Source organism: Malurus melanocephalus, unplaced genomic scaffold (assembly GCF_030028575.1).
Source record: "Malurus melanocephalus ecotype Western Australia unplaced genomic scaffold, MMel_1.1 scaffold_28, whole genome shotgun sequence".
NCBI lineage: Eukaryota > Metazoa > Chordata > Aves > Passeriformes > Maluridae > Malurus > Malurus melanocephalus.
Window position 1 is genome coordinate 1,765,433 of NW_026623260.1, and position 20,127 is coordinate 1,785,559.

Below are 20,127 nucleotides of genomic sequence, written 5' to 3' on the forward strand. Positions count from 1 at the left end.
CCATACCAGGATTCCCACTCACCTCTTTTCCCTATCCATGCTGGAGATGTAGCCCTGTGCCATGACCTGGGGGTCCACAGGACCCTGTAAGAATGCAGGCAGTGGTAGAGATGTTTTGGAGGCCGGGAGGAGGGAGCAGAATCCTAAGCCACAGGTCAAGGGGATGCCCGTAACCCGCGTCAGCTCCTGCCGGATAYTGAAGTGGGCGTAAGAGTCACAACTTGGCAAAGGGGGCCCGGAGCTGGAGAGCGGAGGGACTGCGGCCCGGGAAGGATGAAGAAGCGCTGGGGCGTGCCCGGGGCACGGGCGGAGCGGCGCCTGCCCGGGGAGGAGGCGGCAGCCGGGGAGCAAGGGCTGCCCGAGGCGGGGCGGCCCCGGACGGAGGCGGGAGTGGCGGCCCCGCCGGAGAAGGCCCGGCCCGGCGGGCACTCCGGGGCGGGCAGCGCTGGGTCACGGTCGGGACAGCCCGGAGCGCGATGACGGCGGACGGGGAGCCGCCGCACCAGGTGCTGGGCCGGCTGCGGTTCCTGCTGCAGTGCAGCGAGTGCTTCCGCCGCGCCCGGGCGCTGCCCGCCGCGCTCTGTTACGTGCCGCGGGAGGTGCAGTACAAGATCTGCAAGGACCCCTCGGCCGCCGCCGCCGCCGCCGCCCGCAGCCTGCTGAGCGTGTGGGACAGCCCGGGGCCGGCGCGGGGCGGCAAGCGGGCGGCGCGGGCCACCATCGAGGTGCGGAAGGGCGGCTGCCTGCGCGCCACCGGCGAGGAGTACTGCAACGGCGCCGGGCTCTGGGTCAAGCTCAGCAAGGTAACGCGGGACCGGCACCGGGACCCCCCGGGCATGCCGCGTCCCGACGGCGGTGACAGGACGGCATGTGTCTTCAGGAGCATCTGGACGAGTACACGGGCACCCATGGCCTGGAGGAGGGCTGGGTGCTGGCGCAGAGGTTCGGAGAGGGAGGAGATAAGTTGGTCCCGGTTGACTCCGTGCAGAGGCTCCAGTGTCAGCACCAAACGCTGGGGGTTGATTACAGACCTGCTGTCAGGTACGGCCCCGGCCCGCTGCGCCCCGGGCAGGGACTGGGCTCTGGAGACGAGTGTGGCCGGTCCCCACAGAGGATATGCGACCCAACCATCCCAAATCTCTTGGGCRCACCCAGCACAGTCCAACCCCTCCCTCTGGTGCTGGTGGGACACATCCCYGCCGAGCACCGGTGAGCAGGTGGATTCTCTCTCCTGGACTAACCCTGTTTGCCCGCGGCAGTGCCTGCACAGAATAAACATGATGCCAGAGGCGTTCTGAGTCACTTGGATTTGGGCTGAGCAATGTCACGGGGCAGTGCAGCAGTCAGAGGGTTTAAAATTTATTTTCATGATGGAAGGCCATGTGCAGGGTGGGATTTCCCTGCTCTGTCCCAGCCTGTGCCTGGGTGCAGGGACACTCAACCTTCCCACAGCTGTTCCTGGGTGTCGCCTCAGTGCTCCRCTTCAGGCTAAGGCAATAATGGCTACACTGAGCATTGACACATCTTTTCCATTGTGTGACTCCTCTGCCGGTGCTGCTCCAGCTGGGAACAAGTGGTGGACCTGACATACTCCAAGCGCCTTGGAGAGCTGCCCAGACTGATCGAGCAGGATGAGGCCGCGGTGCAGAAGTTTCGGTATGAATGCATTTCCTAAAGCGGGACTGCAGCATTCTGCGGGGCTGCTGGCTGGGGCCTGGACACGCCCACAGGGCCAGGACTGGCTTTGGGGTCTGAAATGGGGATGATGGGTGCCATGAGGTACCCTGCTTAAGCAAAGATGGCCTTTGCTCCACGGACCACTGGAGTGGCTGTGTGCTGCTGTTCCCACTGGGCTGGAGTGGTCATCACCTGCTGTGCTGGCGATGAGATCCAGCCGTGCCATCTGCCTGCTGCAGGGACAAGTGGCCTGGCACCATGCCGATTTGGTGACCAGGAGATGCTGGGGCAGGTTTGGGGCACCTGGACTTCTSATCCCATTAACACAGAGACTCCCTGCAGGTCCGTGCCCCCAGGCTGGAGCTATGAGCGTGACATGGAGCTGGGGCGCTTCCTGTATGATCACAGCGAGAAGGAGCTGCAGCGTGTGGACTGCACCAAGGAGCACATCAACAGCATCGAGGTCTCCTCACAGGCGGTGCGTAGTGGGGCTTCTCTGCAGYTTGAAATTAGTATGAAACACATGAGCAGCTCCACAGATGTGGGGAGGAGTAGATAGCAGTGGCTTGTGGTGRTGGGGTTTTGCTGCTCTAGCAAAGCTGCTGGGATTTGGGTGTTGGGAGCAAAACCCCATTGTGACTTTGGGGCACTAGGGGTCCACAGCCATGCCCAGTTTATTCTGTCAGGGAGCCATCATCCACCACAGCCTGACAAACCAAGGAATTGACTTATTCCTAATTTTCTCTGGACCCACAAAACCCATCTCAGAGAAGGCCATGGCATGTTCAAGGATGCTCATCTCCTCTGCTTTCTGCATTCTTGCAGGAGGATTGTGCTGCAGCCCATCTGACGGACAACCTGACGTACACCTTCTGGGAGAGCAACGGGCCCCCGGGGCAGCACTGGGTGCGGCTCAACATGAAGAAAGGCGCCATTGTCAAGTGAGACCTCAGGGTGTCCCCTCCATGCCAGCAGCTGTGCCAGGGAAGGACAGGGTGTGGGGCGAAGCACCATCTTTCTCTTCMATCCAGCTTTGTTCCAGCTGTGGTAGGGGGCATGGGTTTGAGGTGGGGAATAGCTGCTGCCAGAAGCACCCCAGGAAGACACAGCCTTGYCCCCAGGCCTGGGACAATTCTGGGGGCATCTCTGTGCCCAGGCAGCTCATGAGGGGAGGACAAAGCTGTGTCTTGCTCTTCTCACCCGCAGGAGGCTGTGGTTGATGCTGGATGGGCAGGCCAGCTCCTACGTACCCAGGCGGGTGGCTGTGTATGGGGGAACACCAAGCAGGCTGCATCACCTGAGAACAGTCCTAATTAATGAGTGAGTAATGAGTGAGGTGCAGCCTGTGCCCAGATTGTGCCRAACTCCTGAGCTGTCTCTGCATCCTGAGCAAATGTTAATGATGGGGCTGGGGTTAGTTCTGAGTGGCTCTCCAAGGCTCAGAGCTCCATGGGTGCAGGGTGTATCTGCTCCTGCAAGTGTGGTGGTCCCTTACCACATGTGCCAGTCAGGTGCCTTAATCTCCTCTGCTACTCCTCACCCATGCTGCAGCAGCTCGTCTGTGGCATGCTTCCTTCTGCCTGGTGACTTTGGTGGTTTTTCTGCCTCCACCTCATATCTGGGGACACACGCCACTGCTCTCAGCTTCTTGAGCATCTCTGCCATGCTGTAGTCAAGAAGTTCTGAGGTGCTTCACCTCTCTGTCTTCACCCTGGCCCTGAGCACCCTTCTCAAGGCAGCCAGGGGTTTACACAGGAGTGCAAAGGTCTCCTTTGCCTTTGCCAAAACTTGCCTCTTTGACGTTTTTTTGGCTGACCATTGAGATCTGTCTTTGAAGAAGCACCCATGAGACTGCAGTGTCCTTTGCAGTGGCAGGAGCCAACTCCTCACTGCATCTAAATACTTGCAGTGTTTTTTCCCCATGGGCTCACAGGACTTTGATGGGATCTTGAAGAAAGCATTGAAAATACACTTAGTAAATTGCTCATGTACACAAATCCCTTTTTCCTTCAAAAACCCACCCACCTTGCATGATCAGCTATGCTTGAAGCTGGTTCTGCCCTTGTGAGATTTGCTGGGAGCCCCCAAGAACAGTGATGTACTCTCAGACATATTGTCTTTCTGTACTGCTTCGAATTTGTGCTCTTTTCTGGCTTTTTGGATGCGGCTTCCACCTTCTTCAGAACGTCTCTGTGCCTCTGACAGCCTCTTCTCTCTGCTTGGGCACCTCCTGCCACAGCCCTGGTGAGGTGGGAGGGCWTTTGCATGGGTAGCAGCACATCCTTGGCTGGGGAGCCAGAGTGGCCTGTGCCTTGCTGGCCACCTCGCTGGTGTCTGTGTCTCATGGCTCTGCCTCTCCCTCCGTGCTGTGTGCAGGAATAGCTACCAGAATGTCTGCATCCTCCGTGACATGAAAACCCACATGCCARTGCTGGAGATCCGCTTCCTGGAGTGCCGGGGTGAGCCTGTACACCCAGACTGGGGCTGCCAGCCCAGCCTGGCCCTAAACACACAGCCAGTCCTGGCACCTGCGGCTCTTCCTGCCACACTGACTGCTTTTTGGGGTACATTGGGGAAGGTTGAGGAATGAGCTTCATATGTGATGCYGCAGGTGCTGGGGSCACCTCGCCCCTGGTTGCAGCCTCCAAGCYGTGCTGGCTGCAGCAGATGCAGCATCGCTGTTCTTTCTTGGCAGACCAAGGGTACAATGTCCGTCTGCAGGGGATTAAGATCCTGTCCTTCTGGGAGTGGGACCTGATCCTCAATGCTGACATGTTCCAGCCAGCCCGGCTGGTTCGCTACCCTCTCCTGGAAGGGGTGGATGCCGACGTGCTGTACCGGCGGGCTGTGCTCATTCAGAGGTACAGTACAGGGATGGCACCCGGTCCCAAAATGAACCATGCCCTGAGCTGGAGGGCAGCCCCAGGCTGTGGTCAGCACTGGCCCCACAGAGACTCTCTGAAGTGATTGAGCTGCAGTGCAGCAGCATGGGCTAGCCTGCCCTTGTTTGCAGCATTTTCTTGGGGGAAATTAAGTGCTTGGCCAGAGGGTGCTGGGTGGGTGCTCCCCTTGGTGTTTGGTGTCCCTCCATGGGCTGGAGGTGACTCATGCAGGGAGCACAGTGCCCTGGATGAGTGGTGAAATGCTGCTCACCCTCAGCCTCACACTGCTCCTCTCCTGTCTCCAGGTTTGTCCAGCTCCTGGAAAGTGTCCTGTGTTACCTGATCCCRCTCTCTGAGGACAGCATCGGCACCTTCAATGCGCTCAGGGTGAGCGTTTGCCAGGCTCTCCTGGGATGGTGCCAGTAGAGGCACCTCCTCACCAGTTCACCTGGTTTTCTGGGGCCTGTAGTGTGTCCTCCTTGATCTAACGAGGACAGACCAGCCCAGAGCTGAGAGCTGCTGTGCTTGGCATTGCTAGAGGGATGGAGGAGCATCCCCTGTGACACTGGGCTGACTTGGGGAGAGGAAATGAGAGCACATGGTGGCAGGATCAGGCCTCTAACCACCGCTGCTTGCCCCTTGTTAGGGCATGAAGCCATTCCTGCTGCTGTCCAAGCAGAGYGCAGCCCTCATTGCYCACTGTCTGCAGTCCTCGGAGAGCRCTGCTCCTCACTCCCCACCAAAGCTCTACATCAACCGGCTCCTGGCCCGCGAGCACCGTGCCAACCCCGCGCTGGACCCCAGCTGCAGGAACACTGTCTTCACTCAGGTATGGCAGCACCATGCCCTGTGCCCTGTCACTTCAGCAKGTGTCTTGCCCCCCATCTCATCCCCTTTCCTCTCTGCTGCTCTCCAGCTGTACGAAGGCCTCCGATCTTCCAAGAACAATCAGCCCCTGGACTACAGGTAGATCTGCAGTGTCATATTTGTGGGAGGTCACCTTCCCCCCAGTGTAGGGTGCAAGGGGATGCCAGATGCTGCTGGTATGCTCTCAGGAGGGATGTGCATAGGGGTGTTGCTTCCCCACAGATGGCCCCAGACCTACAGCCAGTGGTGGGTGTGCGATTTCATCACTGAGGGCATCATTGACAATGGTGAGAGCTCTYCCYGGTGACTCCTGTGTTGGRGTGCAGCTCAGTGGGTGCCYACGCTGTCCCGGTTGCTCTGGGAGRTGCAGCCCATMTYTGTGCACATGGGGTGCTCCCTGTATCCCCTTACCCCAGGGAACAGGGCAGATCCTGTGGCTCAGTGTCTGGCTCTGGCCTGTCAGGCACTCACTAGGCTCTGCCCCCACTGCAGGTGGTGGCTTTCGGGACAGCCTGTCAGATGTGTCAGAGGAACTGTGTCCCAGCTCGGGCGATGYCCCTGTGCCCCTGCCCTTCTTTGTGCGCACGTCTAACCAGGTTTGGCATCCCACTGTCTGCCTGCCCAGGCCAGGGGGCTCAGTCAGCAGAGCCTGGCRTGTTAGCCCTATCTTAATGCTTGCAGGGCTRTTGGCTGGGRGAGCTGTGCTTRTAGCTGGTGGGTGGGAATCTCCTGSAGGGGTGTAMAGGGCTGGAGCAGCAGGTGGAAGGGTGGTGGTGGGGAGAGACCATGCTGGGCTTGTCAAATCYCTGTGTGTCCTAAGCCTCTCTCCCACAGGCTAACAGCAGCAGTGACACCAGGGACATGTATGTCCCCAACCCCTCCTGCAAGGACTTCCCCAAGTATGAGTGGATCGGGCAGCTGATGGGAGCAGCSCTGAGGAGTAAGGAATTTCTGGTGAGCACTCCAGCCTCCCTGGGCAGTGAGGGGGCTTGGCAGGGGCTGTCCTGTCTTGGGCAGAGGGGCTGCCTGTGGGTGAAGGAGGGGCACAGGGAGGACACGTGTGTCTGCTCACTTTGGCAGATCCTGTCTTTGCCAGCGCTGGTGTGGAAGCAGCTGGCAGGGGAGGAGGTCAGTTGGAGCAAGGACTTTGCCACCGTGGACTCAGAGCAGGTAAGGAAGGCTGGGGGCTGGCAGGGTGGTGCTGTGCTCTCCCATGGCTGCTCTGGCTCCACTGTGGTGGTTATTGCTCATTTGGGTTGCAGGTGAAGCTGCTGGAGATGCTGGAGAAGGTGGACAAGGAAGGCTTTGAGTTCATGTTTGGCAGAGAGCTGACCTACACGACAGTGCTGAGTGACCAGCGCATGGTGGAGCTGATCCCCAACGGCAGCAACACCGCCGTGCGCTACGAGGACCGCAAGGAGTTCATCCGCCTGGTGCAAAAGGCTCGGCTGGAGGAGAGCAAGGAGCAGGTGACACTGGCCCACCATGGTGACAGGGCTGCAAGGGGACCCTGCTCCTGTGGCAAGCCATCCTGGTCGCTGTGGAATTGSTGGTTGCCAAAATGTGTCCCCTAAACCAGCTCTAGCTGGATGGTTTCTTTGTGTATCCCGTGCCCAGGATGTCCATGTGCCCTGGGGAYCCCTTTTTGGGGTCCTGTTGTTGCTGTTCCCAGAGCCCTAGGTGGCTGCTYGGGGTTCAGACCCACTGTGGTGACATGGAGCCCATCCTGTGCCCCAACAGATTGCAGCCATACGTGCTGGGCTGCTCTGCGTGGTGCCCCAGCCYGTGCTGGATCTGCTCACCTGGCAGCAGATGGAGAAGAGGATCTGCGGCGACCCTGAGATCACAGCGGCTGAACTGCAGAAGTTCAGTAAGTCACAGGGCCRGCCCAGAGCTGCTCCCTGCCCCTCTACAAGGGGAGGGGATTCCTTTGATAATGCTTGTCCTACACATGTGTCCTGGCTGTGGGGTGTCTGAGAGTCTGGGGAGGATAAGCCAGAGGCTCCCCGGATGCTTCAGGTTTAGCAGCAAACCCCCACTGGTCCCCACATCGGTCTGTCTGGTCCTCAGCTGCTGTGGGCAGAGGCGAGTGGCTGCTCTGCAAAGTAGGACCTCAGTTTCTTCACCCACCATGCTCCAGGGTGCTGGTCCCAGTCAGGGGTGTCGGGGGCTCTCACAGGCTCACTGTGGAGCAGAGGGTCTCCTCCTCTCCTTTGCTTTGCTGGGAGTTTTTCATGAAGCCATTGCACATTGTTTGTCTCAGTCAGGTTTGATGACTTCTCCTCTGATGACAGTCGTGTCAAATACTTCTTGGAAGCACTCAACAACTTCACCAGCGGTGAGTGACCTCAAGTTTTTCCCTGCTCTTTGTGTGCCACCTGCCCTGTGCCCCAGGGGTGCTTACCAGGTGCTTCTCTGGGAGCTGGCTGGGGTCATCCTACTTAGCCCTTCCTGGGATGCTGAGAGCACCCCTTAGCTTTGCCCCATGTTCCTGGGTTGATTCTGCAAGGGCAGATCCTGCTGTGACAGCAGTGGCGGGGACAGTCCTGTCTCTGAGACCTGAGCTCTGTCCTTCCCCTCAGAGGATCTCAGCCGCTTCCTCAAGTTCGTCACTGGCCGGAGCCGCCTCCCAGTTCAGATCACTGTCTACCCAGAAAGGTCGAAGTGAGTCTGTCCTGCCTGTGTTGGGGTCCCCGTGGCATGCTGGGGTCCCCACAAAATGTGAGATCCCTGTGCTGTGCTGGAGTCTGACTCTTTTTTCTCCCAAGCATGGAGGCGTTGGACCTGATGCCACAGGCCTGCACATGCTCCTGCACCTTCTTCTTGCCCCACTATTCCTCGTGAGTTGAACTGGGGACAGGGATGCTTCCCACTCCCTGGGTTTGGTATTGGGGTTCCCATTGAGCCTCGCCAGGCCTTCCCCCGGGGAATGTCCAGGAGGGCGTGGGGAGGGAGGCCTGAGATTTTGTGTGCCCATCATGGCTGTGACACAGCGTTCCCCCTGCCAGGGCCAAGGTCTGCGAGGAGCTGCTGCGCTACGCYGTGTACAACTGCATGTCCATTGACACCGACAAGAGTGAGGACGACCCCTGGATTGAATGAGACCCCCAGGTGCCCTACRCCATGGGGGCCTCAGGGAGACTGGATTCAATAAAACTGCAGGGCCAGATCCTGCTGTCCTGCCCCAGGTCGTGTTTGTGCCTGTGCTTCTCGAGAGCTGGGGAGCGTGTGCTTCTCGAGAGCGTAGGGCCAGTGCTGGATGGAGGGGCCAGCATGGCGCTGTCTGCTGGGTGCTGTGCCCGCATAGGGTCCTGGGGGGCGGAGAGCGTAGCGTGTGTGGGCATGTGAGTCCTGTCCCCTCTCTGGACACGGTGTGGGGAGCACAGGTGCAAATTGACCCCCCAAGGCCCCCCAGTACACCCCACACAGCCCCCCAGTACACCCCACACAGCCCCCCGGTGCCCCCAGTGCCCCCGCCTGCAATCTGTCCTGCGGCCGCTGAGGGGCGCTGTTCCACCGAGCGCCCCCGCGCCGCGCACGGATCCATGACTCGGCGCTCGGCAGCGCGAGATCCTTCGCTCGGTGTTCGTCTCGCCGCCCTGGCCGGGGGGAGGTGGCCCGCAGCCCGCCGGGGAGGCGGGTCGATTCTATCGGCGCTCGCCCTCGATCGACGCTCTCGGCGGTCCGCGCGCAGGCGCAGTGCGGCCGCGCCGCCATTGCTGCGCTGTCAGTGCCGGGAGCGGCCGCGGGGACCGGGGAGTGAACCGRGCTCATCTCACCTGGCACCGGGAGCTCCTGCCTGCTCTGTGTGTCACTGCGCAGCACGATGGAGTTCCAGGCCGTGGTGATGGCGGCGGGGGGCGGGTCCCGCATGACGGACCTGACCTCCAGCATCCCGAAGCCGCTGCTCCCGGTGGGAAACCGACCCCTACTCTGGTACCCGCTGAACCTCCTGGAGCGCGCCGGCTTCGAAGGTGAGGCACGGCGGGGTCTGGGCGTGCTGTCTCTGGTGACTGCGGGCTGTCCCGGTCACTGTGGGCTGTCCCGTGTCACTGCGGGCTGTCCCCGGTCACCGCCGCCGCTCCCGTCCGTTCCCCTCCTGTTCTAATGCCGTGTCGCAGGTGCCCTGTTGGACGGGGCAAGTGCTGTAGCACATCTCTSTTCTGCTCTGGAGCTGTGCTGTTGTCCCGTGTCACATCCCTTCATGCCCTCTCGGCTGCGCTGTCTGTGCCTGCAATCTCTACCCCTCTTCTTGCCAAGGGCCGTGGGTGTCTGAAGGGGGGTTGTAGTGAGGTGTGTGTCAGTCACTTCTCCCAGGAAACGAGTGACAGGACGAGGGGAAATGGTCTCAGGTTGTACCGGGGAGGTTTAGATTGGATATGACGAAAACTTTTTTCACTGAAGAGGTTTTAAAGCAATGGAGCAGGCTGCCCAGAGAAGTGGTGGAGTCACCATTCCTGGAAGTGTTCAAAACCATGAGTATATGACACTTAAGGACATGGTTTAGTGGTGAATGTGGTGATGGTGCTGGGTTGACAGTTGGACTTGATGATYCTAAAGGTCTTTTTCACTTTAGTGATTCTCTGATTCGAGGCTTTTCCCAATTTTGATGCCTTTCCCTGGGTTGCTAACCATGAGTCTCTCATGTTTCTTTCTCAGAGTCATTAATGGCAGCAGCGTGAGAAGTGTCAGCTCTCCAGGGATGGCTGGTGGTTTGTTGTTTCAGCCTGGCCTGAAGTTCAGGGTTACTTGTTCTGTCTGAGGCRTTCAGTCCGTGTGGCAGCGCAGACCCAAGCGCTGGCTGGGGTTTGGCCAGAACAGGGCAGGGGAATGGCAGACTCTTTGCTCACCTGTAGGCTTTGTTTCACAGTGGCACGAAGGTGATATTTATTACCTGATGAGCTTCTTCACTACCTTGTGAGCTTAGGCTTTTGTTCATCTTTTGAATGCTGGACCAAATCTTTCTGTGGTGTCCCTCCAGCTTCTTAYAAAACTTCTTCCTGGCTTCCTTCTTTAATGTGTGGGTGACCRAGCACTGGMMCAGGCTRTCCAGAGASGRTGTGCAGTCTCCCTCATTGAAGATATTTCAGAACCMTCTGGATGCAGTCCTGTGCAATGTGATTTGAGATGATCTTGCTKGAGAAGGGAGGTTGGACCAGATGACCCATTGTGATCCCATCCAATCTGAACCATGCTGTGACTCTRTGGTTCTGCTACAGTCAGATCTTTCTCATTTCTCATATGCAGCTCTTCAGCTTACCTGTTTCTAGTGRAAATGTGGTCATGCAGGGTTGTATTCAGTAAATTAATTCAGCTTCAGTAAGCAAACTGCCACCTTCTTGCTCCTTCCTTGCTTCACCTCTGTGAACAAGCTGTAGATTTCTGTATTAAATGATTCAGTGGCGTGAATTCTCTCCCTKGATGATTAGTACTACTTATGTTCCTCATGCTTCCTTACGTAAGTAAGCAGGCGTTCCATGGGCTGATTCACTCTGTCTCTTTTGCCCTAATTGCAAGTAGTTCATCTTTCCYAACATTTAGGAGACACTTGCCCAGCTCACCAGGTTTATGCTGAACTGTGTGAGCTTACAACTTTCACCTGACACCAGTTCCCTCTTCGTTAGTTAATTCTTTGCCTGATTCACGGTGTGGTTTCAGTCCCTTTCCTGGGTTCTTCAGCCTGTTTTGAATCCAAGTTGGCATCCACTATGGGAGGGGGAAAGCAGTCATATCTCTGGCACCAAACTACCACACAATTCTCATGTTTACAGGTCCTTCCTCTTTTCTGTTAATAGRTTCAAGATGAGTTCAGTTTTGATGCAGATTTATTCATAATGTGTTTTCATCTTGCCTATATTGTTATCACTGTTATTATGTCCAATACTTCTCTGTTAAAATTCCATGTGGGATACAATGTTACGGTKTTGGGGTGTTTTGAAGGGTGGGGTGCTTTAATTGGAATGTTTGACTGTTTCCTTCCCATTCTTGAGACTGGGGAAAAAGGCTTCTTGTAATTTTGTTTCCTCAGCCTTTTCTTTGCAGAGCTTCTGTTCTCACATTCTAAATTTTGGAAAATATGCTTTGATGATGTTGTTGATTTCCTTCAAATATGCATTTATGCTTTTTCTTTTGTAGATGGAATGAGTTTGTTGTTCGTATATTACTCCACTTTCTTGCCAAGCTGATGCTGAGAAATAGTTTAACCATTGTATTGTAATAGTGTGGTTGGTAGTGTTCCACAGAGGATTACWCAGGATCAGGGCAGGAAAGACAAAGCTCTAAAGTGTTGGTGACATGAATGTGGGGTCTCATTGGTCTGTTTGAGGACACATGGTTTGAGGTTGCTGGTTAATGATAGAARAAGTGTTTGTTCTATCTTGCTAACTCATGCCTCACATGCATGTGTCCCTTTCAGGAAAAGCCTCCACCCRGCAAAGCAGGGGCGATTGTTTTCATATTGATTGGGAGTTTAATTCTTTTCTTGAAAAGTTACTGTTGCCCAAAGAGCTTGGCTGGTGGAGAACCCGGTTATGTTACTCAAGCCTTTTGACAGTTCTATCAGCCTTTGGAAAGGGCTGTAAAACAGTGGGTGTATCCTATCTGTGATGAATATTATTTAGATTTTTTTCCTGCTTGGTCTCATCTCACTTTTCTTTGTCCTAGAGGTCATTGTGATTACAAGGAAGGAAATCCAAAAGATGTTAAACTTGGACACAAAAATGAAGATTGATTTTGTGTGCATCAGTGACAACATGGACATGGGTACAGCAGATTCACTGAGGCATATTCACCAGAAAATTAAGGTATTGCTGTCTTTCATTGAACTTGACTGGAAGTCACTTGTTTATAATAATTGTTTTTGTTGTGTTGTAAGGAGTGTCCTGTGTAATGCTATTGTGCATAACTGAATTCCCTGATCTTCAAAAGAACTGAATTTTGTAACAGTCACCTCATGGGGGRACTCAGACAAAGACTCCGAATGACTGAATTTGACAGCTGGAAAGGCTGGAGCCTATTGAGGCTGGGCTCAGGCTGCTTCTTAGTCAATGTTAGATTTCTGGCAAGGTAATGAAAAGTTGTATTTGTTTCTACAATTTTTGGATACAGTGTGTGATCATTGTTGTCCACATAGTGCTTGGGGAAGTATCTCTGTGCGAATGTCCTGTGCTGCCTTAGGCAATGCCGTGATGCTCAAGGAGGTTTATGTTCACTCTGGGTCCTGCCACAGTCGTGCCTGCATTGTTGGGTCAGTGACTTATGCTGGGCTTCAATTACTGCTTTTCCTGTGCTTTTGCTTGGTCTTACAGTAAGCTCTTCAGTAAACAGTGCCCAGATGTGATAAAGGGCTGCTGTTCGAATAAAACCAGCAGTTTATAGAATTTTAATTTCCAGCTGCATAATTAAAACACTCCCATGTAAGGCAGAAATGCTSCTCAGAGCTCTTGCTGTGATCTGGACAGAATTTTGTTTTTGTTGTTGTCAAAGACTTAATCTTCTKATTTGTTCTCTGTCTGTTTAGGCCATCTTAGCCAAATTGCCTGTTTAAATAAATGTTGCAACAGAACATCAATGAGTGCTTAAGTCCTGAGGTTTCTTTTTGAAGCTCTTTTTGAAACTAATAAACTGCAGTGTTACAGGCTATGTACTCCCAAGAGAAAGACTTCAGTTGAGACAAGGTGAAACTTCCAAGGCAAATATGGGTGTGTAGGGGCCCAGCAAGATAGGCCCTGGAAGACTTGGAAGACCCACTAGAATATTCAGAGAGTGAAGAGAATACATAACGAAGAAAATCAAAAYTAATAATTTTAACTGAACTGAATGTTTATGTCATGTAGAGAACCACTTTTCATCAAAACTCAGTTTGGCAGTATTTTTTAAATGCATGCAGTAAGGAAGTATCTGCACTGAAAATTGGGACCCTGACCTTACAGTTTTATTGTCTAATCAGTGACGAGTCTGTCTGTTGGGGTGTCCCTCTTTTTGGTAATCCAGGCAGCTTTACTTAGGGACCCTGGGACATAACAAGTAGAGCATCTGTGAGTTTGAAAATAGAGTGTGTCTTCACAGGCGGCAGTGTTGATCTTCTGTTTACTTTCTAGAAAAAAAAGGCATAGAGAAGATGTGAGGTAGTCCTGAAAACCGCACAAGTTTTCTTAAGTCAGATGCTGCATATGAAGGGCTGCAGCTGCTTCTGCCCTTTTTATTCCATGTCTGCTTGTCTGGGCACAGAGGACAAAGTGGTCTCTTATTTGAAAGAAGTCTATACTAAGTTCTTGAGCAGATTGCTGCAATGTGTATTTTGGAGTCATTCCTCTAGTAAATGCATACCACTGGTGCACCTCTTACAGGGTATGCCCTCTCCTGTGTGATATAGGAGAGAGCTCCACAGTAGAGGTAGCTGAAAAGCTGCTGTATGTTGACTGTGTTTGCGGTGCAGCGGGAGAGGGATCTCGTTGAAGAATGAATTTCCCTGGTGGAAACAACTGCTTCTTGTGGCCATCGCTTGCTGGCAGGCTTTTTGCARCCCATGCCAAAAGTCTGATGAGAAGTTTAAACTGGTTGCTGAAACTTAGTTGTCACAAATTGAGTTAATTGCCCACAGACAGAGGAGCAAGTATGCTCAATGAAAACGAGGTAACGTGGCACAGTATAGACAACTTGCTTGTGTGACAGGGAGTAAAGCCAAGATTATAAATGCACAGTAAGAWATATGTCTGGGGGTAGCAGAACTGCTGATCACAAGTTCTGAGATGCGCGTAAAGCATAACATTTCATGACTTGCTGCCTTGTCTAACTTTGACTGAAAGAGTYTCACTGCTGCTTGCTGTGCCTGCAGTTTTGGGCCTTTTTGTTATGTTGCACCTCGGTTAATGAAGCTTGGTACTATCAAGATTAGACTTATAGAATTGTATTCAGTAGTAGCATGAGAGCACATATGTGCAAAACCTGTAAGGGCTAAGTAAACGTAGTTTCTGTTGTTTTCTCTCCTTATGGTACTGGTGTTTTTGGTGGCAGGTGAGACTGTCTTCATTCACAAGTAACAAGCATCTGACTGCCAGTCTTTGCTGGTTGTTCAGAAGTTCATGAGAGCAAAGGAAACCCATTAAAGTTTTTGTTTGCTGTTTGCCCACTCTTCACACAATAATGTTTTTGACGTCTCTGCTGCAGAAGTTGATACACTGGATGCATGTTCTTTGCTCTGTTGGAACTCTTCCTGTTATTTTTGGCTGTCTCAGCCTATACCTGATTGACATGGTGGCAGCTTCATTAGGGTTTTCATGTTTATTACARGTCTGAGTGTATCCTTTTCTTGGATCCTTTGTACAATAAAAATATTATGCTAAACTTGATTCCTAAAAGCACCTGCTTGAAAAGTAGTGAACAGCAGAAAACTTGGTCCTCTAAGTTTCACTTTGTGGATTCCTAGATCTGTGTGTCAGTCTGGCCTGTTCTTTTGATAGAATTTTAATATCCCTGTCAGTTTTATTCTTTTGGCCCWTTAAGTTCCTAGTGTTCTGCTCATYCTTTGAAGGACTGCTAATGAATGGCTTTTTCAAAATATGAAGATGAAAGTAAAGCTCCAAATTATTTTCTATATATAGCTGGTATTGGTGAACACTGTTTTTTCACATCATGTTGTAAAGTCTTCTGGTATGTCCATTGAGCTTTTTTGCAGTCCAGATACAGGTCTTCATTTATTAGACCTCTATTGCCATCGTTAAAGGCCCTCTCTTGCACACAGAAGTCGTGATTTTGGGGGTTAATAATAAGAAATTTGTGGTAGGAGCTAGCATCCCAAGAATAAATTGCAACGTCTCAGAATGTACTAATTGAAATAATGTAATGGTGAGCAGCCACTCTGATGGAGGAAGAAAAGGTAGATGCAAAACTAGACTGTATCAGGTAAACTACTTTTTATGGTAGAGATGAGAAATTAAAACTATTGCTTAAGGCAATGAGAAGGGKTTTTTTTTTGCCAGGAATATGGAGCAGGTGTGGAACTCAAATATTTCAAATATGGGATGAACACTAGAAAAAGAGATAAGGTATTTAGAGTGGAATATAATTTGGTTTAAATTTGCTGTGAGAAAACATTGGCTGAAAATTACAAAAAGGTTTTAATCAGAGCAGAATAGGATTGTGAGACGGTTTTACAGGAGTAAACAAGATAAGAATCCCCTAATTTCCTCCTAGAATGAAAATCTGTTTTTTTTTGTTGTATTTTTGTTTGCTTTTAAATAAACTAGGCAAGTCAGTAGCTGGAATGGCAGGAGGCAAAACTCTGACTCAGGAAACCTCTTTGAGAACTGTATTTCTGTGAACTTCTGCTAGTATCATTCATCAGGCTGCTAAAACCCTTTTTGGGGATTRTAGATTATTGTTGATGAAAAAAATAAATGGCAAGGGGTGTAGTTTACAAATGAGTTCCTCTGAAATTCAGGCATCTCTAATATTTGACCATTTTGTTTCCTGTGCCAAATTTTACCAGACCCACACAGCTGCTGTCTGGCACCACCTCCCAGGCTGGGGCTCTCCAGGCAGCAGGTTGAAAAACCTGGTTAACTCATGAATCTGTGTTTTGGGTGGATTGGGTGTGCCTGGATCAAACATTTGTCTTCACTGAGTCTATATTATTTTCATCTTCTATAAAGCTTTTCTCTCCCTTGTGTCACTCAATGATACTCCAGGCAGTGATTAAAATGTGGCGTTCCAGCAGAGTAACAGCAATGGAACAATTTCATATTTTCTTCCCTTGATGAGCCCTTAGCTGTGTTAATGGAAGTCCTGAATAATATGGTGTGAATTAATCAGCTTGTCTTCTGTAGCTATCGCTGGTGAGTGCTTGTGTGAGAAATGTTTCATCTCAGGTGGTCCACCTGGTTTTCTCAGTTTCAAAAAGTAAGATTACAAAATAATACAGCTCTTAAAAAGCAAAGCAAAACAAAYSCTAAAAAGCTACCAAAAAGAAGAAGAAAAACCAACTTTCTTTGAACAAATAAACAAAGACTGAAACTGCAGATTCTCTTGGTATGTGCATCTTTGGGATCCGTGTTGTGGAAAGTGTGATGTCACGGTGGTGGTCTGTGTGCTGCTGAGGGTCACTGATCCGTGGAGTCTTGGCCAGCATGGCGAAGCGCTCCGCTTCCTCTGCTGAAAAATCTCCTTTCCAAACACATGATGTAAGTAAGCTTGCTGGAACGGCTGGAAGATGGAATCTGAATCCTTTTGGTATGACTGAGCGGAGTTTGGTGAGCATGGAAAGAAAAACTTAGGTCTCCATAATGTAGAGTTATGGATTTTTTTGTACTGTCAGTGGAAATAAAAAACCCAAATTAAATTCATTTGTAAGAGACAAGGTATAGTAGCAAGACTGAACTAAATATTAATCTGTTTTGAAGTAGTAAAAAGGATTTCATTCTTTTCTTCCAGCACACCAGCAAAAATTATTTACTTAAGTGTTTAAAATATAAATAAAAATGCTGTTTTTTCTTGCTGGTTTTTCTGATTCTGCCTTTCACAATGTTGCTAGTGGGAAAAGCAGATGTATCAGATAGCAGCTCACAGGGTGTGTAGAATCTTTTTTCCCTCTCTGCCTCTTACTGAAAGCTGCCACCACACTGAAGGCACCTGGCAAATTTTATTACAGCTAAATTACAATTTATTACATGCCCAAGTCCTATTCCCAAAGCACAGCTGATTGTCTTAGTAGGAAGCAGCTACACGGGCAGGTGCTCAGGCTGTGTTGCTGTGGGGAACAATATAGCACTGCCCGACTCTGTGCTTGAAGAATATGTTCAGAACTTTCAGATGACCRTTATTTTTCCTGGGAGGTTAGAGAATTCAGCAACTGTTGGGATTTTTTTCTTTGTTGTTTTATTTTGGGGTTTTTTTTCTGTTACTCAGCTTAAGAAAAATGTAGCTAACTAAATTATTTTGCTGTCCAGGTTTACTACGGATAATGGTGAAAACACCAGAAGTTTGAATAAGGCAATTAGCTGTGAAGGTTGGGTCAAGAATGATTATTAGGGCATTTGCTATTCTGCCCATTGTCAGCTGAAGAGGACTCCTTCCATTATCCAGGCAGGCAGACCCTTAGGTATTTTGCAAGAAGAGCCATTGACAGACCTGAGATGCCTGTCAGGTTCAGTTGTTGCATCTCCCACTGCATGTCCTTATCCTTTTCATGYTCCTGGGAACTCCAGGCCTGTGCTCATTATGTTAACCAATACCTCTTGTTCCCATGTAGAAGTTTAATGGTCAATGTTTTCCTGTATTACAGTGTGTGTTTTCATTTAGGCCCTCTGTGGTTTCTGATGAATTACACAAATTCAGCCTATTCTACTTGCAGACACAGCAAGCTCTTTGCACATGTATATAGCTGAAGTAATTTGTTTAAAAGCATCCTGGTAAAAATATTTTCCTGGTTTTGTCAGCCACTACTAGTTTTCATTTTGGGGGAATAAATAGTAATGTTCATTTTGGTAAATCATCTTTCATTTCCCCCCCTTTTTAAAGTATATACAGCTGCCCTATGTAAATAACTTGCTCTGCTTTAACCATGACAGTGACAGATGTAATGCCCACAATTGCCATGAAAAGCCCAAACCTCCTATGAGGGAAGAGCTGTTAAGATCCAAACATGGRGAAAATACACAAGTAGAAATCCCACAGGCTAGAAACAAAGTAAAAAAAATATGCATGCAGCAAAAAAGGAATGTTCTTCCAGAAAAATGTCCAAAAAAGGTATAATTGCAGGTGATATTTCTCCCCTGAATGAGAAAGTGGAAGTGTTTAGATCAGACACAACTCTGTGTTAGAGCCTAAGTTGCAGATATTGGGGAATATGGGAGGAAGGAGATACCAAACATCAGCCCTTGGACTTATTATGCGGGAGAGGGTTTTCCCCTGTGTCTGGTTTTCCAGCTTGGTACAGTTGTGTAACATTGATAATAGGAACGTGAKGCTGTGAACAGCACAGGCTATCCCAGATTCTGTCACTCTTCCCAGCACTGGTGTTCTGTCACTGTTTAATTTGATGAAAGGCATGGTGAAGATCAGTGAACTTTAGGATGCCTGGAGTTTAATTTTGTGTTTTTGTCATGGTATGTTAACTTGGAAACCCAAACAGGTTATCTCATTTTTCCTTGGTTCTGTGCTGAAAATGGAAGAGCAAATGTGCATTTGGATTTTTTTGAAGCAAGTTTAGGTGTTCTTCTGTAGTATAAATTCAATTAGCTTCTTTGGGAAGATGGTGAAAGTTCTGGATGTAGACTAAGAGTGCTGGAAAAAGCAGTGGAGGTCTTGAAGTTTTCATAACTTTTGTCTTACAACAGCATTTGCTGCAGACCAAATACCACTGGAAAATTGGAGAGGTGCTAGAGGAGAAAATGATAMTGTGTGGAAGATAGTTTAGGAATCTACACTTCATGACAGTACTTTTATTTACCATGGCATGATTAGAGGAAAAAAAGCCCCAATCTTTGAAGAAGGCAAATTGGGTTTCATGCTGGTGGTCATTGTTCGTGTGCAGGCTGGTGCGCAGTAGCAGTGCTGCTGAGCTGTCTCACCAAGGCTGTACTTCGCAGATTACATTAGAATTTAGGTTTTCTTTCTTCTTTTTGAGTTGAAACTGGGTGTTATTTAATAACTTGTTTTGACCTTGGAAAGAGTTTTTTTAGTTTAAGATTGTACTGATACTAGCTGCAGGATGGCAGAATGATTCCTGAGCACACATGCTGTATGTTTTGGTTTTTATTTACAGTCTGGTTTGAGACCGCAAGGAATCATTATGATTCTCTAGTCGTTACGGGAGTTTGCACCCACTAGTTGGGGCTGTTAGTCCCGAACCTTAGGRTGATTTAGTGAAAGTGTTTCTGAAATATGGCAAGGCTTTGCTCATCTACTAGAATTTATGAATTGTCTATGACATACTTTGATATTTTATTCCAGGTTATGCTTATTCTGCCTCTTAAACCACTTTGCATTTTATTCCTGTGCTGATAACTRGTTCCTAGCCCCGGAATCCAGTCCTTCCTGCTTTTTGTTGCGCTGCTGAGAGATCTGCAGTCGATGTGATTGCTGGCTGTGGGCAAAGGCCTTCTTTCCCTTCAATAAGTTGAGCCAGTTGAGCTCCATTAGGACTACTTTTTATTACTATTGTGTGTATGACTGCAGCACCTGACTGCCTAAGGCTCTGCTTACATTAAGTGTTAAGCCTGGGTTTGAGCTCTGGGCTTTGGCAGCAATTCCTGCTGCGCTGCTGCTGTTGAGGTTGGAGCCCAAGTGCTGCGTTCTCCTTTCTGTTCATGTGAGGCAGAGTCCAAGATCAGCTGCACAGCAGGTCTGGTAGTGCTGCCGTCCAGGTAGTTCTGGAAACCTGCCTTCCAGGAATAGGAGTGACGAGGAGAGCGCCATTTGTTTCTGGAGTTCTGCCTGTGGAGAAGGGATCTGTCTGTGCACTGCATTGAGCCAGGAGAGAATTTACCTTGCCAGGCTTGCCCTCCATGAACTGGCAAATTTGGGGTCTGGGTTCTGGGGTGCTGTCCTGAGCTTTAGCAGGCACGGTACACACTTAGGGATGCCTTTAGATGGGAAAAGCGTTCTCCTTTATGGCATACTCAGGATCAGGACATAAACCCAGGAGATGATCCTGATCTCAGACAAGTGAGAAAACCTACCAAGGTAGGATCATGATAGCATG

At 50.4% G+C, this 20,127-nt stretch overlaps 2 protein-coding genes across 2 annotated transcripts in view; both read left to right on the top strand.

The window, feature by feature from the left end:
* Positions 1-289: 289 nt before the first annotated feature.
* On the top strand, positions 290-8,628 carry LOC130589299 (E3 ubiquitin-protein ligase HECTD3-like). Its single transcript, XM_057390592.1, has 21 exons — positions 290-803; positions 881-1,041; positions 1,564-1,656; positions 2,020-2,155; positions 2,503-2,618; positions 2,884-2,997; positions 4,054-4,136; positions 4,373-4,538; positions 4,865-4,946; positions 5,206-5,388; positions 5,476-5,525; positions 5,649-5,713; positions 5,919-6,022; positions 6,261-6,380; positions 6,507-6,596; positions 6,689-6,895; positions 7,167-7,296; positions 7,690-7,764; positions 8,009-8,090; positions 8,195-8,266; positions 8,435-8,628. Exons 1-21 carry the CDS (start codon positions 477-479, stop codon positions 8,526-8,528), a joined length of 2,550 nt encoding a protein of 849 aa, XP_057246575.1. The 5' UTR covers positions 290-476; the 3' UTR covers positions 8,529-8,628.
* A 481-nt stretch (positions 8,629-9,109) lies between these two features.
* EIF2B3 (eukaryotic translation initiation factor 2B subunit gamma) overlaps positions 9,110-20,127 on the top strand; it is a 95,273-nt gene continuing 84,255 nt past the window's right edge. Inside the window, exons 1-2 of the mRNA XM_057390597.1 lie at positions 9,110-9,400; positions 12,090-12,229. Of these exons, the coding sequence (XP_057246580.1) occupies positions 9,253-9,400; positions 12,090-12,229 (288 nt within the window). The 5' untranslated portion in view covers positions 9,110-9,252. The remainder of the gene's footprint in view (positions 9,401-12,089; positions 12,230-20,127) is intronic.